At 42.6% G+C, this 15,752-nt stretch overlaps 2 protein-coding genes and 1 long non-coding RNA gene across 7 annotated transcripts in view; 2 read left to right on the top strand and 1 right to left on the bottom strand.

Moving 5' to 3' along the window:
• The window catches only part of SHC4 (SHC adaptor protein 4), a 56,080-nt gene extending 51,443 nt beyond the window's left edge, over positions 1 to 4,637 (top strand). For both annotated transcript variants that reach the window (XM_083712668.1, XM_083712667.1), the window contains 2 exons: positions 1,121 to 1,362; positions 2,715 to 4,637. In XM_083712668.1, the coding sequence (XP_083568794.1) occupies positions 1,121 to 1,362; positions 2,715 to 2,864 (392 nt within the window). In that variant the 3' untranslated portion in view covers positions 2,865 to 4,637. The remainder of the gene's footprint in view (positions 1 to 1,120; positions 1,363 to 2,714) is intronic.
• Positions 4,638 to 6,604: 1,967 nt separating this feature from the next.
• The window catches only part of CEP152 (centrosomal protein 152), a 45,083-nt gene continuing 35,935 nt past the window's right edge, over positions 6,605 to 15,752 (top strand). For 2 of the 4 annotated variants that reach the window (XM_083712404.1, XM_083712402.1), the window contains exons 1-4: positions 10,878 to 11,014; positions 13,064 to 13,191; positions 15,290 to 15,381; positions 15,589 to 15,658. In XM_083712404.1, the coding sequence (XP_083568530.1) occupies positions 13,090 to 13,191; positions 15,290 to 15,381; positions 15,589 to 15,658 (264 nt within the window). In that variant the 5' untranslated portion in view covers positions 10,878 to 11,014; positions 13,064 to 13,089. Of the gene's footprint in view, positions 6,753 to 9,656; positions 9,770 to 10,877; positions 11,015 to 13,063; positions 13,192 to 15,289; positions 15,382 to 15,588; positions 15,659 to 15,752 lie in introns of those variants that run through there. The other 2 variants (XM_083712401.1, XM_083712403.1) reach the window with 2 other exon arrangements.
• Positions 7,531 to 10,803, bottom strand: LOC310831838. Its single transcript, XR_014558012.1, has 3 exons — positions 10,601 to 10,803; positions 8,304 to 8,432; positions 7,531 to 7,592 (listed from the first exon to the last, which is right to left on the bottom strand). It is a non-coding gene; the product is annotated as an uncharacterized lncRNA (long non-coding RNA).

Genomic DNA, 15,752 nt, shown 5'->3' with positions numbered 1-15,752 from the left:
GTTGAAACTATTCCCCAGTGAACTGCAGTGCAGTGGCCTTTTCCCAGTTGGTTGATAGACAAATAATCACAACAGTCAATAATAAAACTTGTGCATTTTCTTTTGGTTTCCATTGAGTTTTACAGCAGGGATGGGCAGAAGAATGTAGGCTGTGGATCACTGGTGGATTTCTGGTGGATTACTGCCACCTGCTGATTGACGGCATTCTTCCAAATCACACAGTCTAGACCAGGTGTATCTTAGCTGGATCGAGTAACACATATTTTAAAGCAAGAGTGCTTGGGGACATTTTACACAAGTTTGTTGTGCCTTAAAAGCTAAAGGGTCTTAAGTTTGCTTTGTAAAGACATCACTGACTGATGGGAACCCTTGTTCAAAAAAGCTAAGTGACACAGAAGTCAATTCATTCTTGTAGGTTTTGGAAGGGCTGTTGGAGGCAATAGGCCTCTGAGTGTCAGTCGTTGGGAATCCCAAGAGGGGACAGTGCTCTGGCACTCAGGTCCCACTTTCAGGCTTCCCATAGGCATCCAGTCAGCCTCTGTGAGAACAGGATTCTGCACCGCATGCGACATTAGCCTGATGCAGCAGGACTTTTCTTATGTTCTCATGATCATGTCTCTTTACTGGTAGTTTATTGCATGCCAATGGTGCTAGTTTGAAGCACTATCTGATGCAGACCTGTACATTTCCTTCGCTGCTTTTTTAAAAACTTTATTCCAAAACCAAAAAAGAATTACAAACATCAAATTCAAAATCCATATTCGTTTTGTAACCTAAGCCTATTACATAGTTGACTAGATTAAAATATACCTAATTGCTATAGACTTCCCTTTGCTATATATAAATTCAATGCAATTAGAAATATTATATTAGAATTTTTTATAAATTCCCCTATACCCCCCACTACCCTTCACCCATGTGTGATCTCAATATTTTTTTTTTTGCTTCTTCCATCTTGTTGTGTTGTTGTAGTTTAATAATTATTCAATTGATTCTTTTATTATTTTCTTGCACATTATTTATTAATATTTTACACATTATCTATTAATATTCCAGTTCCGGTGCTAGTTTGAAGCACTGTCTAATGCAGACTTGTGCATTTCCTTCGCTTTAATTTCAGAATCATTGGAAGAGGTTGAGCAGAACCTGGCAAGTCTTGGAAGCATTGCAGGCATACAGCAGCAGCTATGGAATGAAGAATGCTACCATGGAAAGTTAACCAGGAAAGCAGCAGAGAGCCTCTTAGTGAACGATGGGGATTTTTTGGTGCGTGAAAGTACATCATCACCTGGCCAGTATGTTTTGAGTGGGCTACAAGGAGGACAAGCGAAGCATCTGTTGTTGGTGGATCCTGAAGGCAAGGTAGGAACATTTAAGAAAATGGATGTAGTAATAATCACTAGGAGGATCACTGGGCAGGTGCAGAATGCCAGAAATAGCATTGTCTGGTTATTGTTCCCTGGCAACTGGTATTTAGAGGCATGCTGCCTTGGATCCAGGATAATAATAAAATTTATTATTATTAATAATAATTACAAATAATAATTTATTATTTGTACCCCGCCCATCTGGCTGGGTTTCCCCAGCCACTCTGGGCGGCTTCCAACAAAGACCAAAAATACACTAAGATGTCACACTTAGTGTATTTTCCCTGAAAACGTCCCTGAACAGGACTGTCTTCAGATGTCTTCTGAGTGTCAGGTAGTTTATCTCTTTGACATCTGATGGGAGGGCATTCCACAGGGCGGGTGCCACTACTGAGAAGGCCCTCTGCCTGGTTCCCTGCAGTTTTGCTTCTTGCAGTGAGGGAACTGCCAGAAGGTCCTCGGCGCTGGACCTCAGCGTCTGGGCAGAATGATGGGGGTGGAGACGCTCCTTCAGGCCATTTAGGGCTTTAAAGGACAACACCAACACTTTGAATTGTGCTTGGCAACGTACTGGGAGCCAATGTAGGTCTTTCAAGTAGAACATGGGTAGGAAACATGGGTAGAACATGGGTAGGAAAACTAAGGCCCAGGGGCTGGATCTGGCCCAATTGCCTTCTAAATCTGGCCCATGGACGGTCCGGGAATCAGCGTGTTTTTACATGAGTAGAATGTGTCCTTTTATTTAAAATGCATCTCTGGGTTATTTATGGCACATAGGAATTCGTTCATCCCCCCCCCTCCAAAAAAAAATATAGTCCGACCCCCTACAAGGTCTGAGGGCCAGTAGACCAGACCCCTGCTGAAAAAGTTTGCTGACCCCTGCAGTAGAAGCAGACAGCGGGATGGAACAAGGTTGGGTGGCATTGCTCACCTACCTTCCCAATGCAGAGGCTCCTGCCAGTAACTGAGAGGGGAGGGGCAAGGTGGCAGGGAGGGTGGTGCAATGGAATAGCAATAGCGTGAGCATCTGATTGGCTCCGCTGCTGCACCCACACTGCAGCAACCTCCCTGCCACCTAACCCCTTGCCCGCTCAGTGCCCAGCAGCGACCACTGTGTTGAGAATCTGGGTGAACAAAGCTGCTCCAGCACCACAAAACACACAGCAGCTGCTACTGGGATGTAGCACACAGCAATCATGACTCTGGCTTTTAATATTTTGCAAGTGGAAGAAAAGCTGGGGAGAAGGTAGGTGCAATATGGTGGTTTGAGATGCAGAGCCACCTTATTGACACACAATTGAAAACTAACGTTTGCCTTTATTTATTTATTTTTGCTGTCTTTTCTAGGTTAGAACCAAAGATCATGTGTTTGACAGTGTGGATCATCTTATTCGTTACCACATGGAAAATAAATTGCCAATAATCTCTTCTGGAAGTGAATTAAATCTGAAGCAGCCTCTGAGGAAAGGGACCGGACACCCGCAATATAACAAATAATTAGGTTGGCTTACGCCATCCTCAAGACAATTCCTCCTTTCTTTTTCCTAACAAAACTTCAAGTGACTATTCTGAAACAGGGATCTTAGGAATCCAGCTCTGCAAAGAATAGATGATGCCTCTAGATGCTGTTACACAAGACTTTGTGCCTGTGTGTTATCTACTTGCCAGTGTGTTTATCTACTTTACATCTATACAGTCCCATCTGGACAGCTATAACAGTTTTACCTTACAGAAATAAAACCCTGGAGAGCAAGAGAGAGAGGAGATACCAAGCACCAGAATCACTTTCTAATGATTTTTAGAATCAGTATAAAAGCACAAGCAAACCATCACAAGCAAAAGCAAAACTGACTCGAAGAAACTGGCTGGAATGATAGAAATATGTGCCTTTTAACCAAGGAGGTGTGGGGAAATAAATAATCTTTATACTGGATTTTAAAAAAAAATTAGTTGATTAATTTGTCTAGGTATACAAGATATGATTGCCAAAAAACAGAGAGATAAAAGAACCCACAGGTCAATTTGAATAGAACGATAAAACAACAACAACAACAACAACAACAACTTCCATTATGATACTGATCTTTCTTTGAGGGCTACTCCAAAATTCACAGTTTCGTTAATCAATTTCAGTGAAATGTAAGTATGCTTTGGAGAAAGACTACAGCTTAAGAAAGGTATCAGATTCATTCATTAGTAGTAATAAATAATAATATCCCTAAACTTTTTTAAATCTTTGTGCAACATTTGCTAAATCTAAGTATGTAAATTAAGCATAATTTTGAAATGGAAGCTGACACTGGGTTAAACTTAGGTTTGCTTACTTTTCAAAAAGCCCTTCTATGCCTTTACCAGCAGCACTACATGTTAAGCGATAGCTGAAGCTTCATTTGCATGTCATGCTGCTGTTTAAGAAAAGAAGAGATGGACTTAATGGATGGTAAGCCTAGTTAGATGCTAATATTTTTGAGTCTCTCAAATATGATTTTACTAATAACGCCAACAAGTATCAGAAATAACTTTCACTCTCAAATTCCATTGTACGTTTACAATATAGAGAAGCTACAGGAAACAGATTATATGTTATTTTGCAGGGGGACCTTTTTAAACTGGCTACTTTCCTTTCCTCTTTTTAAATTTTGCATGCGACCACTGTGCTCTTTTTCAGCTCCACTAGATTTCTTTTGTTCCTAAAAGTTAAGAAACTAAGTTTCTTAGAAATAAATATTCACCCTGCATTGTCTCTGTACCTGTTGTCAATCTGAAGTATTATGTAAATTAGCATATACTGGAGCAATTCTGTACTTTATAACAGAGAGACCAAGTAGTGTGTTTGGAGTTTTGAAAAAGAAGACTACACTCTTAAGCACACACATCTAGGGAGTAATATTTACTGAACTCAGCGGCCACACTCAGATGTTCTAATCCTGACTTGATAAACCACTGCATGCTTGTCCATGGCACTCGTATATATGCTGGTTTATTAAGCCAGGATTTGATTGTTATGAACCTGGTCACTGGAACTTACTTCCAAGTGCACATACTCAAGACCACACTGCACATGGAAAGGATAGTTTTCTCAGGGTATATTCCTTTTTATATATTAGCACAATGCCACCAAAATCATATTTGTAAGAGCTGAACAAGTTGGCAGGGCAATAGATGGCGATTCTCTCCTAGGATGCCCAACAATGGATATATGAAAGTCTTAAATAAGGTTAGCTTTTAAAATAATGGCATTTAAAAATAAACTTTGTCTGTGCAAATATATTTTACATGTTTTGTTTCTGTTCTTTTTACAACACACTGTTCACACAGTTTGTCACAATGCCAAGCTGAGAATCCCAACATTTTACCAAAAGGCTTGCAGCATGAGATAGCTTGTTGGTGACTGCACTGCTCATGGCAATTTTGGTGTATAAAGCCTTATACAACTTGGTACCCAAGATACATGAAAGATCATATCACCCCTTACACACCCAGCCAATCACTATGTTCTGAAGCTGAGGCCCTCCTGAATCTCACCAGGTCTGTTCTGCTCAGTTTGGGAATCAGACCTCTTGTGTTATGGCAACTACACTCTGGAATGTTCTCCCATTAAATATTAGACAGGTGTCACCTTTCTGGCACCCAGTGATGCTTGGGGAGTGCTGTTCGGCCCAATGGAACCTGCAATGCAGGGTTCCTCAGGATTCTACATGAAACTGCTGCGTGGGGTCTTCTGAAGGTTTGGAGTACGTTGTCAGCAATATGCTGTTGAGGCACAGCTCTCTTACATCTGTAGGTGTGGCATGGGATGTGCTGGACCATTGTCTTGCCGCTGTAATGGACTGGATTAGAGCCAATAAACTGAAGCTCAATCCAGATAAGACAGAGGCACCGTTAGTGGGCAGTTCCTTAAACCAGATAGGTGAGGGGAGATTTGCTCTTGATGGACTTGCACTCCATCTACAGGAACAGTACATAGCTTGAGGATACTTCTTGATCCTTTGCTGTCACTTGAGGCTCAGGTGGCCTCAATGGTGCAGAGCACCTTCCATCAGCTTGGGCTGGTGACCCAGCTGTACCCCTATCTGGACAGATACAGTATAGCTTAACTAATGTCATCTATGATCTTGAAACCTTTAGGTTAGATTGCTGCAATGCGTTATACATGGGGCTGCCTCTGAAGACGGTTTGAAAACATCAGCAGGTGCAGAAATCAGTGGCCAGTTTGCTCACTGTAGCAAGACTGTTTGAGCACATAATCCTGGCCCAAATGTACTGGCTGCCAATTAATTTCCGGGCCTAGATCAAAGTGCTGGTTTTTACATGTAAAGCCTTAAAACGGCTCAGGACCACAACACCTCAAGGACCACTTCTCCCCATATGAACCGCCTCAGACCTTGCAGTCATAACCTGAAGTCATTCTTTTTGTGTTTTGTCCACAAGAGGTCCAGAGAGCAGCAACTGAGCCTTTTCTGTGGTGGCCATGGGCAAATAAAAAAATAATAATGCTTAACTAACTGACCAATTGTATCACAGATAGCTCAGTTCTGCCCCCGCCCATGGTGGTGGCTCCCCGTTTGTGGCATGCTCTTCCCTGGAAGGATCGCCTGCCACTTTCATTGCATATCTTTAGGCATCAGGCAAAAACATTTCTCCTCTCCCAGGCCTTTGGCTAATCAAATCATTTTATGGCCTTTTAAAATGGGTGTTGGGGGGTGCTTTTATTTTTGCTTGTTACTGTGTTATGTATTTTTTGTCTTGCTATAGTGTAAACAGCTCTGTGATCCTTGGATGAAGGGTGGTGTATAGAAATATAACAATTATTATGATTATGATTGCTGGTCCTGATCCATCAACGCGCTCCTTCTGTGTAAGTTGAGCAGGTGAATGGGTCCTGAAGGCAGAACAGAGGATGCCCCCCGCCCCACCTCCAGCCCCGGAATAAATCCTATTTGGAAGACAGCCGAAATCCTCCCCTTTGCCAAAACCACACACTCAGCTCCCCTTCCAACAGGCAGCCTGCAATGTGCTTAGAGCGCAGCCGCAGCCGGCTCTGAAACTGTCTGGTCCTTTGCGCTCCTCCCGATTGGCTGAGACCTGCATCCAACCGCCGAGCAGGATCCTTTTCCCGCCGCCAGCCGCGCCAGCTTTCAAACAAGGAAAGGCTTCGCGGCGCAACCGAGCTTGGAGCAGAAAAAAAGGAAAAACAAAAAGCAAAGCCCGCCTCTTCGCCCACCGCCTACCGGCTTCTCTCAAACTCCCCCGCCTTGTGGAAAGGTTGTCTCCTTGCCTATTGGTCGGCCTTTCTTTCAATCATCCATAGAACGGCGGACAGGTTCGGTCGTCACGCGGAAGAGAGAAGGGGTCGCTTTTAGCGGCGTGGGGACGGGGGAACAGGTGAGGCGTCTCGGCTGCTCGTTGAGTGTGTGTGTGGGGGGAAGAAAATGTGGGGGGTCGCTGCTCGCTCGTGTAGTAACCCGGGGCGGGGTTCAGCGCGGCGGGGGCGCCCAGGGAGGGGTGGTGGTGGTTGGGCGTCGCCATGGAAACGGGGCGCCTCGGGCCTAGACGTCGAATTCGCCTGCTCTGCTTCCCTCGCAACTCGCACCCCGTCTTCTGACGAATTTTTTTTTAGAAGCAAAATGTTTTAAATAGGCACCTGTGTCCTTCGCTGTGGTAAAGAGGGACGCTCTTGTGCTAAAACTGAGGAAGCTTGACGTAGCCGCTTACCTTGACTAGCCTCCTTGTCTAGGGTTGCCACCTTTGTGGCAAAATGGGGGGCGGTTTTTATTTTCTCATCTGGTGCTGAAGCGACTTCAAAGCAGTCCAAAGTGATCTGTTGCAGCCTATTCTCTGGAATACATGTCACACACACGCGCGCACACATGGATTTTTAAATCTGTGCTTGGCTACCCTGAGCTTAAATACAGTAGTACCTCGGGTTACATACGCTTCAGGTTACATACGCTTCAGGTTACAGACTCCGCTAACCCAGAAATATTACCTCGGGTTGAGAACTTTGCTTCAGGATGAGAACAGAAATCGTGCTCTGGCGGCACGGCAGCAGCAGGAGGCCCCATTAGCTAAAGTGGTGCTTCAGGTTAAGAACAGTTTCAGGTTAAGTACAGACCTCTGGAACGAATTAAGTATTTAACCCGAGGTACCACTGTACATGACTTTTCACACACCCTTTCAAACACAGGCATTTGGAGAGGATCCCTAACTTGGCAGAGAGAAGACCTGAAATACAGGACAAAGCTGTATCAATACAGGACACACCGAAATACAGGACAGGTGGCAATCGTACCATTGACCTGCCTAAATAGATGTGGGGTTGCAGCTTCTCAGCCTAACCTGAGATGCTCCAATGGCAGAATTCTAATTCGCCTCAATAAGGCACACTTTTGAGCAATACTCATTTACAGGGTTGTGCTGCATAAAGGTGCCATTCTATGTAGTGCTTTAGAAGTAGTTCTTGATACGTTTTCAAAAGAACTTCACACATACATTGCTTGTTAACGTTTTGGGCTGCTTTTCTGATGGTTCAAAGCGGCTTGCAAAACAAAAATGGCAACCAGGGACTTGCAGAAGATGCTTGACAAAAGCCCAGTTGGAAGTAAGGAAGTATATATAATTTTGAAGTTAATGGAGAAGGCTTTCCCAGAGATGGTTAAGAGGATTGGTCAAATGCATGGAGGATACAATAATAATAATAATAATAATTTATTTATACCCCGCCCATCTGGCTGGGCTTCCCCAGCCACTCTGGGCGGCTTCCAAAAGAATATTAAAATACTGTGATACATCAAACATTAAAAGCTTCCCTAAACAGGGCTGCCTTCAGATGTCTTCTAAAAGTCTGGTAGTTGTTGTTCTCTTTGACATCTGGTGGGAGGGCGTTCCACAGGGAGGGCGCCACTACCGAGAAGGCCATGATGGCTCTGTTTTTACCTCCACTGTTGGAGATGGTATGCCTCTGAATACCAGCCGCTGGGAATCACAAGTGGGAAGGGTGTTGTTAAGCTTTTGGGTCCTCCTTGCTGGCTTTCCCTGGGCATCTGGCTGGCCACTCACAGGCTGCTGGAATATAATGGACCTATGGCCTCTTCCAAAAGAGCTGTTCTTATGTTGTTATAATTTGAAGGAATAGTGGGAACGTCACAAAATATTTCCCACTACCTTATTCACTCAGCAAGGTTTCAGTCACTCAACACATTTCCCAAGTTTCTGAACTTAGGCTGAGTAGGGCTGGCCATTCTTTGAATTTAGGTTCATGGATTCTAGCCTCTCTCAGGGTCTTCAGGGAAAGGAATTTTATTTCAGTTTGGGGTCAGAACCAAAAAGGTTGGCTAACTTCTCCTGGTCCCGTCTCCTGCTAGTGTAACAGGTAAACTCTGCAAGCCATCAATTTACACATTCTTTTGCAAACATTGCTATGCAAAGCAACTATAAAATAAAATAGCTTTTTATATTCATAGGTTGGATGCTTGAGGCTAGCTTTTTTAGACTGAAGAGTGGAAGAGTCTGGGTTGGATCTATAAAAATGCAGCAATCAAACATCAAGGCATTTCTCAATCTCTCAAGTACCAATTGAGTTTCACAGAACTCATCAAAAGCATAACAGATGGGGCAAAATAATAATTTTGTTAGCAAATCTTGAGATTAATTTTTAAAGAATAATATGCAGAGAATAAATTTGGAGGTGATTGGAAGGTTTAGTGAGGTGTTTATTTGAGACTAAAATGGTCTGTTTTCAAAGTTGTATAGGGAGTTGCTATTTGTATCTGACTGGTGATGAATTACCACAACCATATTCTACTTCAGAATACCAAACCTTCCAAGCATAGTAATGTAACTGAACAAAATTGGCACTTGAACTGCAAGTAGGGAATGTTATATGAAAAATTTGGGATGGGGTAGGATGGAGGGGGTCAGTCTTTAGGAAAAGGTGTAACATAGGCCAAATGGCTCCTTATGAGCAGGCAACCAAACACTAACTCCTGTTATGTTACTATGCTGTTATGTGCCTTTTGAAAGCTTTTAGGAGTTGCGTTGCGTCCACGTTGCCCCAGAAATCCCCTCCAACAACCACTCCTTCATGGAGAACCCGTGGAGCGTGTCCGTCTCGGTGAAGTCAGTATCAAAGAATTTTTAAGTAACAAGGCTCTAACAAATTCTGGCTATAATGGCAACGTTGCTTTAGGATCGGTGTCTGTATGTTTGAGGGCTCTTTTCCTCTTTCACTAAATATTATTATCATCATTATTAATTGCAGTTGTGTAATTTTTGTTTTCCCCACCACAGGTGAAACAAGAAACATTATTGCAAACATGTCACTTGACTTTGACAGCGCAGCTTTGCAAGTACAACATGAAGATGAAGAATATGACCAGGAGGACTATGCTAGGGAGCAAGAGGTAAAAACTAAGGGTTGCCAAAACTTCATGTTTCTTATTCTCTCCCCGCCCCCAACTTTCCTTTTTTCTTATGCTGAGGTAGATGACTTGTTCAGCACTAAGGACCACATTGGAAATGATTTAGAACATATTAAGAGCCTGACGTACCAGGCCAATGACCCATCTGGCCCAGCAGTATATTATAAACAGTTCATTATATAATTCACGAGGAAGCCTGATATATATAGAGAGAAATTTTTCCATCTCTCATGAAATTAAACTTGTGGGCATTCAGTGGGCATTCAGAATAGACGAAAAGAAAAGTACGTCCTCACACAGAGCACAGTTAATTCTGAAATTCACTTCCACAAGAAATAGCAACAGTCACCAACTTGGGTGGCTTTAAGAGAGGATCAGACAATTTCATGAAGAACAGGTCAGCTACTAGCCACAATAGCTCTATAGCTGGTGAACATCAGTTACATCAGTCAGCAGCTATCTTGTCTTAAAATCATCTGGTTGAACTTTTAAGAAGGTTTGAAAGGGAAGAACATAATATTGAAAGGAAAGTATAGCCTCGGCCCTCCATATGTTTTTTTTGGCCTACAACTCCCATGATCCCTAGCTAGCAGGACCAGTGGTCAGGGATGATGGGAATTGTAGTCTCAAAATGTCTGGAGGGCCAAGGTTGAGGAAGCCTGCTCTATATGCACTTTCTCTAAGCCATGCATAACTTTACACCTCTAGCATGCCCAAATGTTGTAGCCTTTTCTCTTAGAAGAGTTGCTCTATGCTCTTGATCATTTTGGTTGCCCTCTTCTGAACCTTTTCCAGCTCTACAATATGACTGACCTAGCATGTCTGCTATACAACTATAATGGCAGGTCCAACTTGTATAGTTGTTGAGCTTTTTCTGTGACTTTCTTATTCTGGGATTGGACTCCACCTCAGAAATCTACTTTCTGTTAAGACTAATACTGTTGTCTTGGAAAGACATTTCTAGTGACATCATAATCTTCTTGAAATTACACCTGAGTGTCTCATGATGTCACCGAAACAGCTCCTTATTAGTGTGGCTGGCTGTTTTAAAAAACACCTTTAAATAAAGTGCTTTTGTCATTTGCTATTTCTTAAGCTTCTGTACATGTTGGAGTCAGCTGTTGTAACAGAACTGTGAATTATGCCTTCTCTTATCTGGAGTATTTAGGAATGTGGGTGCCTCTCTTGGTTATGAAGAGAGATTCTGCTGTTCTATGCAGCACTTCAGTATGTTTTTCTTAACATTTAGTTTAATTTATTTAGTGTTTTAGGGTGCCTGTTGCACATGTAACTGATTTTGCTGTGTTTCAGTTTTCCCTGAGAGTTCTGTATATTTTGTGGAGAGAGAAAAAACACACAAATCTGCTAATTTCTAAATGGAGTTGTGTCAAGAGGGCTTATAGGGAAACTATTGCTGGTTAATTGTATTGCAGCAAGATACTTGTATTGATTTGGTCCTAGAGAACCAGAGTGGCTCTTACACCACCATCAGCTGACCAGTTCAATCTCCTGTCATTGTTGCATTAATGCTAAATAATCAGCATAGAATTTGTTTTGCTTCTTGTCTAGTTTGATCATTAAAGGGGGAAAGTATTCCTTGCTGGATATGCTTCCTGTCCCATTTAATACACCTTGCAATTGGCTTTCCACAGTATCACAGCTACAGTATTTATCTCAAACTAGTAAGCTAGGGTAATTTGCCAGAATGCATTCGTGTTCAGATATCAAATGGAATTCACCAGACATTTGATTTTTGTTTGTTTTTTTGAAGCCACCCTCCTTTAGGTATGCTGATTACTAACTGAATTAATTCCCTGCCTTCCACCGGGATGGTGACGTGCTTCCCTAATTTTTGCAGAGGTGTAAACATGTTTATGGGTTGTACTACCACTTCATACTGCAAATTGGTTGGACATTTTTCTGTACACCCCCTATCCCAAACCTCTGAAATAAGCATGCCAGGAAGAAGGGGACCATATGGCAGTGGTGAGCAAGTCTAGAGGCAAAAGCGGGCATGACCAGTGGGTGTGATTTGTTAGCTTAATGTAGCAGACTATTTTCCAGCCACAGCAAAGTGAGAGGTATACACACACACTGTATTTATCAATCTATATTTATATCTTCATTCAGGAGGGATTATAATAGTAAAGGGCACATTCCAGCCAGGCAACATGCTTGATGGTGGGGAACAGGGCCAGGAAGAGCCTGTTGTTTACAAATAGTCCTAAGGGCCAGAAGGAGAGAGCTGCATTTGGTCTCTGGCTTTGAGATTCTCCATCCCTCGTCTAATCCATAGAGCAGGGTTTTCCAAACTTTTGTCTCCCGCTGTTCTTGGTCTACAACTTCCATCATCCCTAGCTAGCAGGACCAGTGGTCAGGGATGATGGGAACAATAGTCCCAAAACCGCTGGAGATCCAAGTTTGGGAAACCCTGCATAGAGATGATCTGAAATCCTTGTACAACAGGCGCAATCTTTTCTCCTTTACAACAGTATAAAAATGCAGCCCTTCCTCTCTCCCTGCCCCTCCCCCAGCAAAAATGAATCAATGTCTTAGGCATCTTTTGTATTCCCACTTCTGGCCTTCTGTTGTCTCACGTTGGTCAACTCACATTTTGCTACTAAAAATTTTCACCTCTCTTGTCATCATATTCCTTAAATCCCCACGCTGACTTCCTATCATTTCCCAAATCCTGCGCAAGGTCCTCAGTTTTGCTTTCAAAACCTTCCATGGCCTTGCTCACCCTTTCTCTCTGTTCTTATATACCTTGACTCATCCAGTTCCAGCATCCTCTGCTCTCCAAAGGTTTCCTGCTCCCCTCCAGTTGCCTCTTATGAGTGGATCTTTAGAAGAAACTCATCTACTTCAGTTCTGAAGTCCTCAATACTGTGCAGTGCTGAAGCCCTAGTCTATATAGAAACAGTAATTGTAAACATTGAACAAAAAGGTGTTGACAGTGTATAGCTTGGAACATCTGTGAACATTTAGATGTAGTATATTTGATAACTTAGAATCTTGATTTCCATGCCAAAAAGAAGAAGTATAGTTTTCCTGGTGGTTTTGGTACAGTCTTACTTATGTGGTTACCCCCTTGATTTGTAATATAGTAATCCACTCTAAAATATGAGAGAGGCACTCCTCCTATTTGCCCGTTATTCTTTTTGTGGGCTGATGCTTTCCTTTAATAAACAAACATGTATAGGCTTTGCTAGTTTTAGGATGAAGAAAAATTGGGTATCTAATTTAAAACACCATAATCGCTTATGTTGTGTACAGTTTTCTAGTAACGTGAGAAAAAGAAAATGTACTGCACAGATGTATCAGTTGAGATCCATTCTAAGTACCAAAACCTCACTGAAGGTTTGGAAGAACAGGTGCACTCTATACAGGATTCCTTGCTCCAAGTAAGTAAAGAAAGTTTATTTTAGTTGCTGAAAAGTAACTTCCTCAACAAATAAATACTGGGGAAGGGTATTCTGAGAGATGTAAGTGGCCTGTAGCTCTTCCCTCTCAAAAGAAAGGTTGGTCCTGCAGTGACTTAAGTTCTACATTCACTGTATTTTTTGGCTTTAAAAAAAAATACTTGGAGAAGTGCAGTATTGGTTTCCTATCAAGATACTTCAGCTGAAATAATGTTAAGTTATTACCACCCACTCCAGCTTCGAAGTAAAATTATAGGGTAAAGTAATAGGGTTCCCAAGTTTTGTATGTTCCATTGCATATTATTTATTGAAAGCATTTATTCCTTGTTATTGAGCCAGAAACGCTCCCAGAGTGGCTTACAAAAATTGGTTATAGAGACTCATAATTTAGAAAGCCACGACATATGAAGAAAAGGCATGGGAGGGAGAAGGCAAAAGCAGGCTCAAACAGATGTTCTTCAGGTTACCATTCTTGTAATGCAGTTATATAGTTCTGTCTAGAAGAGCAGCAACTCCTTTCTGAAGTCAGCAGGAGTTGTGGGTGTTCCTTTACCTTTGATAAAACCCCACCCTCCATCAATTCCGGGAGCAGAGCAGGAGGCAGTATTCAGGCCAGAGGACAGGATAGCTTTTGCCACACACCTCTTCTGTCAGGCAGGCTTGCATATCAATATAATGTCATGTCAAGACAAACAGTGCAACATTCAAATCAGCTACCTGTCCTGGCTTCTCTAAGTCATCTAGGAGTTGAGATGGAGAATTCTGTGTGTGGGTGTGAGAGACAGACAGAGGGCTGGGGGAGAGTTTCGCACCCTGTATTCTGAGAAATGTGAGGAATGGAGTGCTAGAATAGAGGAGGGATAAGCTCATACAAATGGGACGCGGGTGGTGCTGTGGGTTAAACCACAGAGTCTAGGATTTGCCGATCAGAAGGTCAGCGGTTCGAATCCCCGCGACGGGGTGAGCTCCTGTTGCTCAGTCCCTGCTCCTGCCAACCTAGCAGTTCGAAAGCACGTCAAAGTGCAAGTAGATAAATAGGTACTGCTCTGGTGGGAAGGTAAACTGCGTTTCCGTGAGCTGCTCTGGTTTGCCAGCAATGGCTTAGTCATGCTGGCCACATGACCCGGAAGCTGTACGCTGGCTCCCTCGGCCAATAAAGCGAGATGAGTGCCGCAACCCCAGAGTCGGTCACAACTGGACCAAATGGTCAGGGGTTCCTTTACCTTTACCTTTAAGCTCATACAAAGAAACTGGTGATTGGGTAACCTATTGCTCCTGATTATTTTCAAGTAGTCAGTTACAGGCATTGGGTCCAGAGTGTCCAATCCACAAACAGTCTTTACATTCCCCCAAGGGACTCTGATCCAACAGAGACATCTGCATCGCACAGCACTATCTCCCACACTTTCATAGGAACCCCAAACCTTCCAGAGCAGATTCTTGCAGTCATGGGGGTGTAGTATAAGGAGATGAAGGGGCCACTAGTAGCAACAACGACAACAACAACTTCCTTCTCTGAATTCTGCCTATGAAGCATCCAGTTAGCAGAGTTCTGCTGCAGCCATGTCTGTATCCAACCTAATTGTCTGAACTACAATCTTACAGATATATTTCCGATGTGCAACTTTGTGCTGAACAAGTTGATGAATTCTAATCTTGCTCACTGTTTTGGGTAGCAGCAAAGCATGCCCCTCAAAGGCATCTATGTGTAGGTTGTGCAATAGGTCAGCTCCCATAAATGAATCTGTTACTATAGTTCTATTCCATCTTACCTGCCTTGTTTATGAGAATGAATATCTTCCATACTTTTTGTGCAAATGTTCATGGCCCAGCAGAGAAAGAATAATATGTGCTGTGGTGGTAATATTATAATGGTATGGTGTTTTCAGAACAATGTAGCATGCCTTCTCATTTTAATTCCTTTGGTATTGAAGGTGCCAAAACCTCTTTTGCTTAAGCACAAGTCGAGTTAGTGGATCTGTGCTCCATAGAATCAAAGAAATATAGAATTGTAGAGTTGGAAGGATCATCTAGTCCAACCTTCTGCATGTTTATGTAACTATAATAAGTCTTATTTCAGTTGCAGCAGCTATTAACAGACCTTCCCCATGATATGCTAGAAGACAGTGGAGATCACCTCTCTGATTACAGTGCACCCGAGGACCATGAACAGTAAGAAACTTGACTCTCTTTATTATCCTCCACCCACTCCTGACAGTGTTGAAATTTTCAAATGGCACTCACAGTAACTGTATGAGCAACATCAACTGCCTGAGTAGGAGGCCAGATGAAGAAAAAAGTTCAGCTAATAATATATATATCACAATAATGCTACACATGCTCACGTGTTTCCTATGGCTCCATGTGCTTTCTTTATAGAGCACAGAAACCCTGGGATCAGGATGCCAACAGATGGGATGATCATCCAGTTGCAACAAATCCATCAAGTGTAAGTTAATACGACATACAATGGACCAGATTGGCATGCTTGCTTGCTTGCTTGTTTATCTTTATCTTTGCTCAGGTTTGCAAAATAATAATTT

Source organism: Podarcis gaigeae (genome assembly GCF_964106915.1).
Source record: "Podarcis gaigeae genome assembly, chromosome: 14".
NCBI lineage: Eukaryota > Metazoa > Chordata > Lepidosauria > Squamata > Lacertidae > Podarcis > Podarcis gaigeae.
Note: the sequence above shows the minus strand (reverse complement) of the source record. Positions and strands in the feature narration are given on the sequence as shown.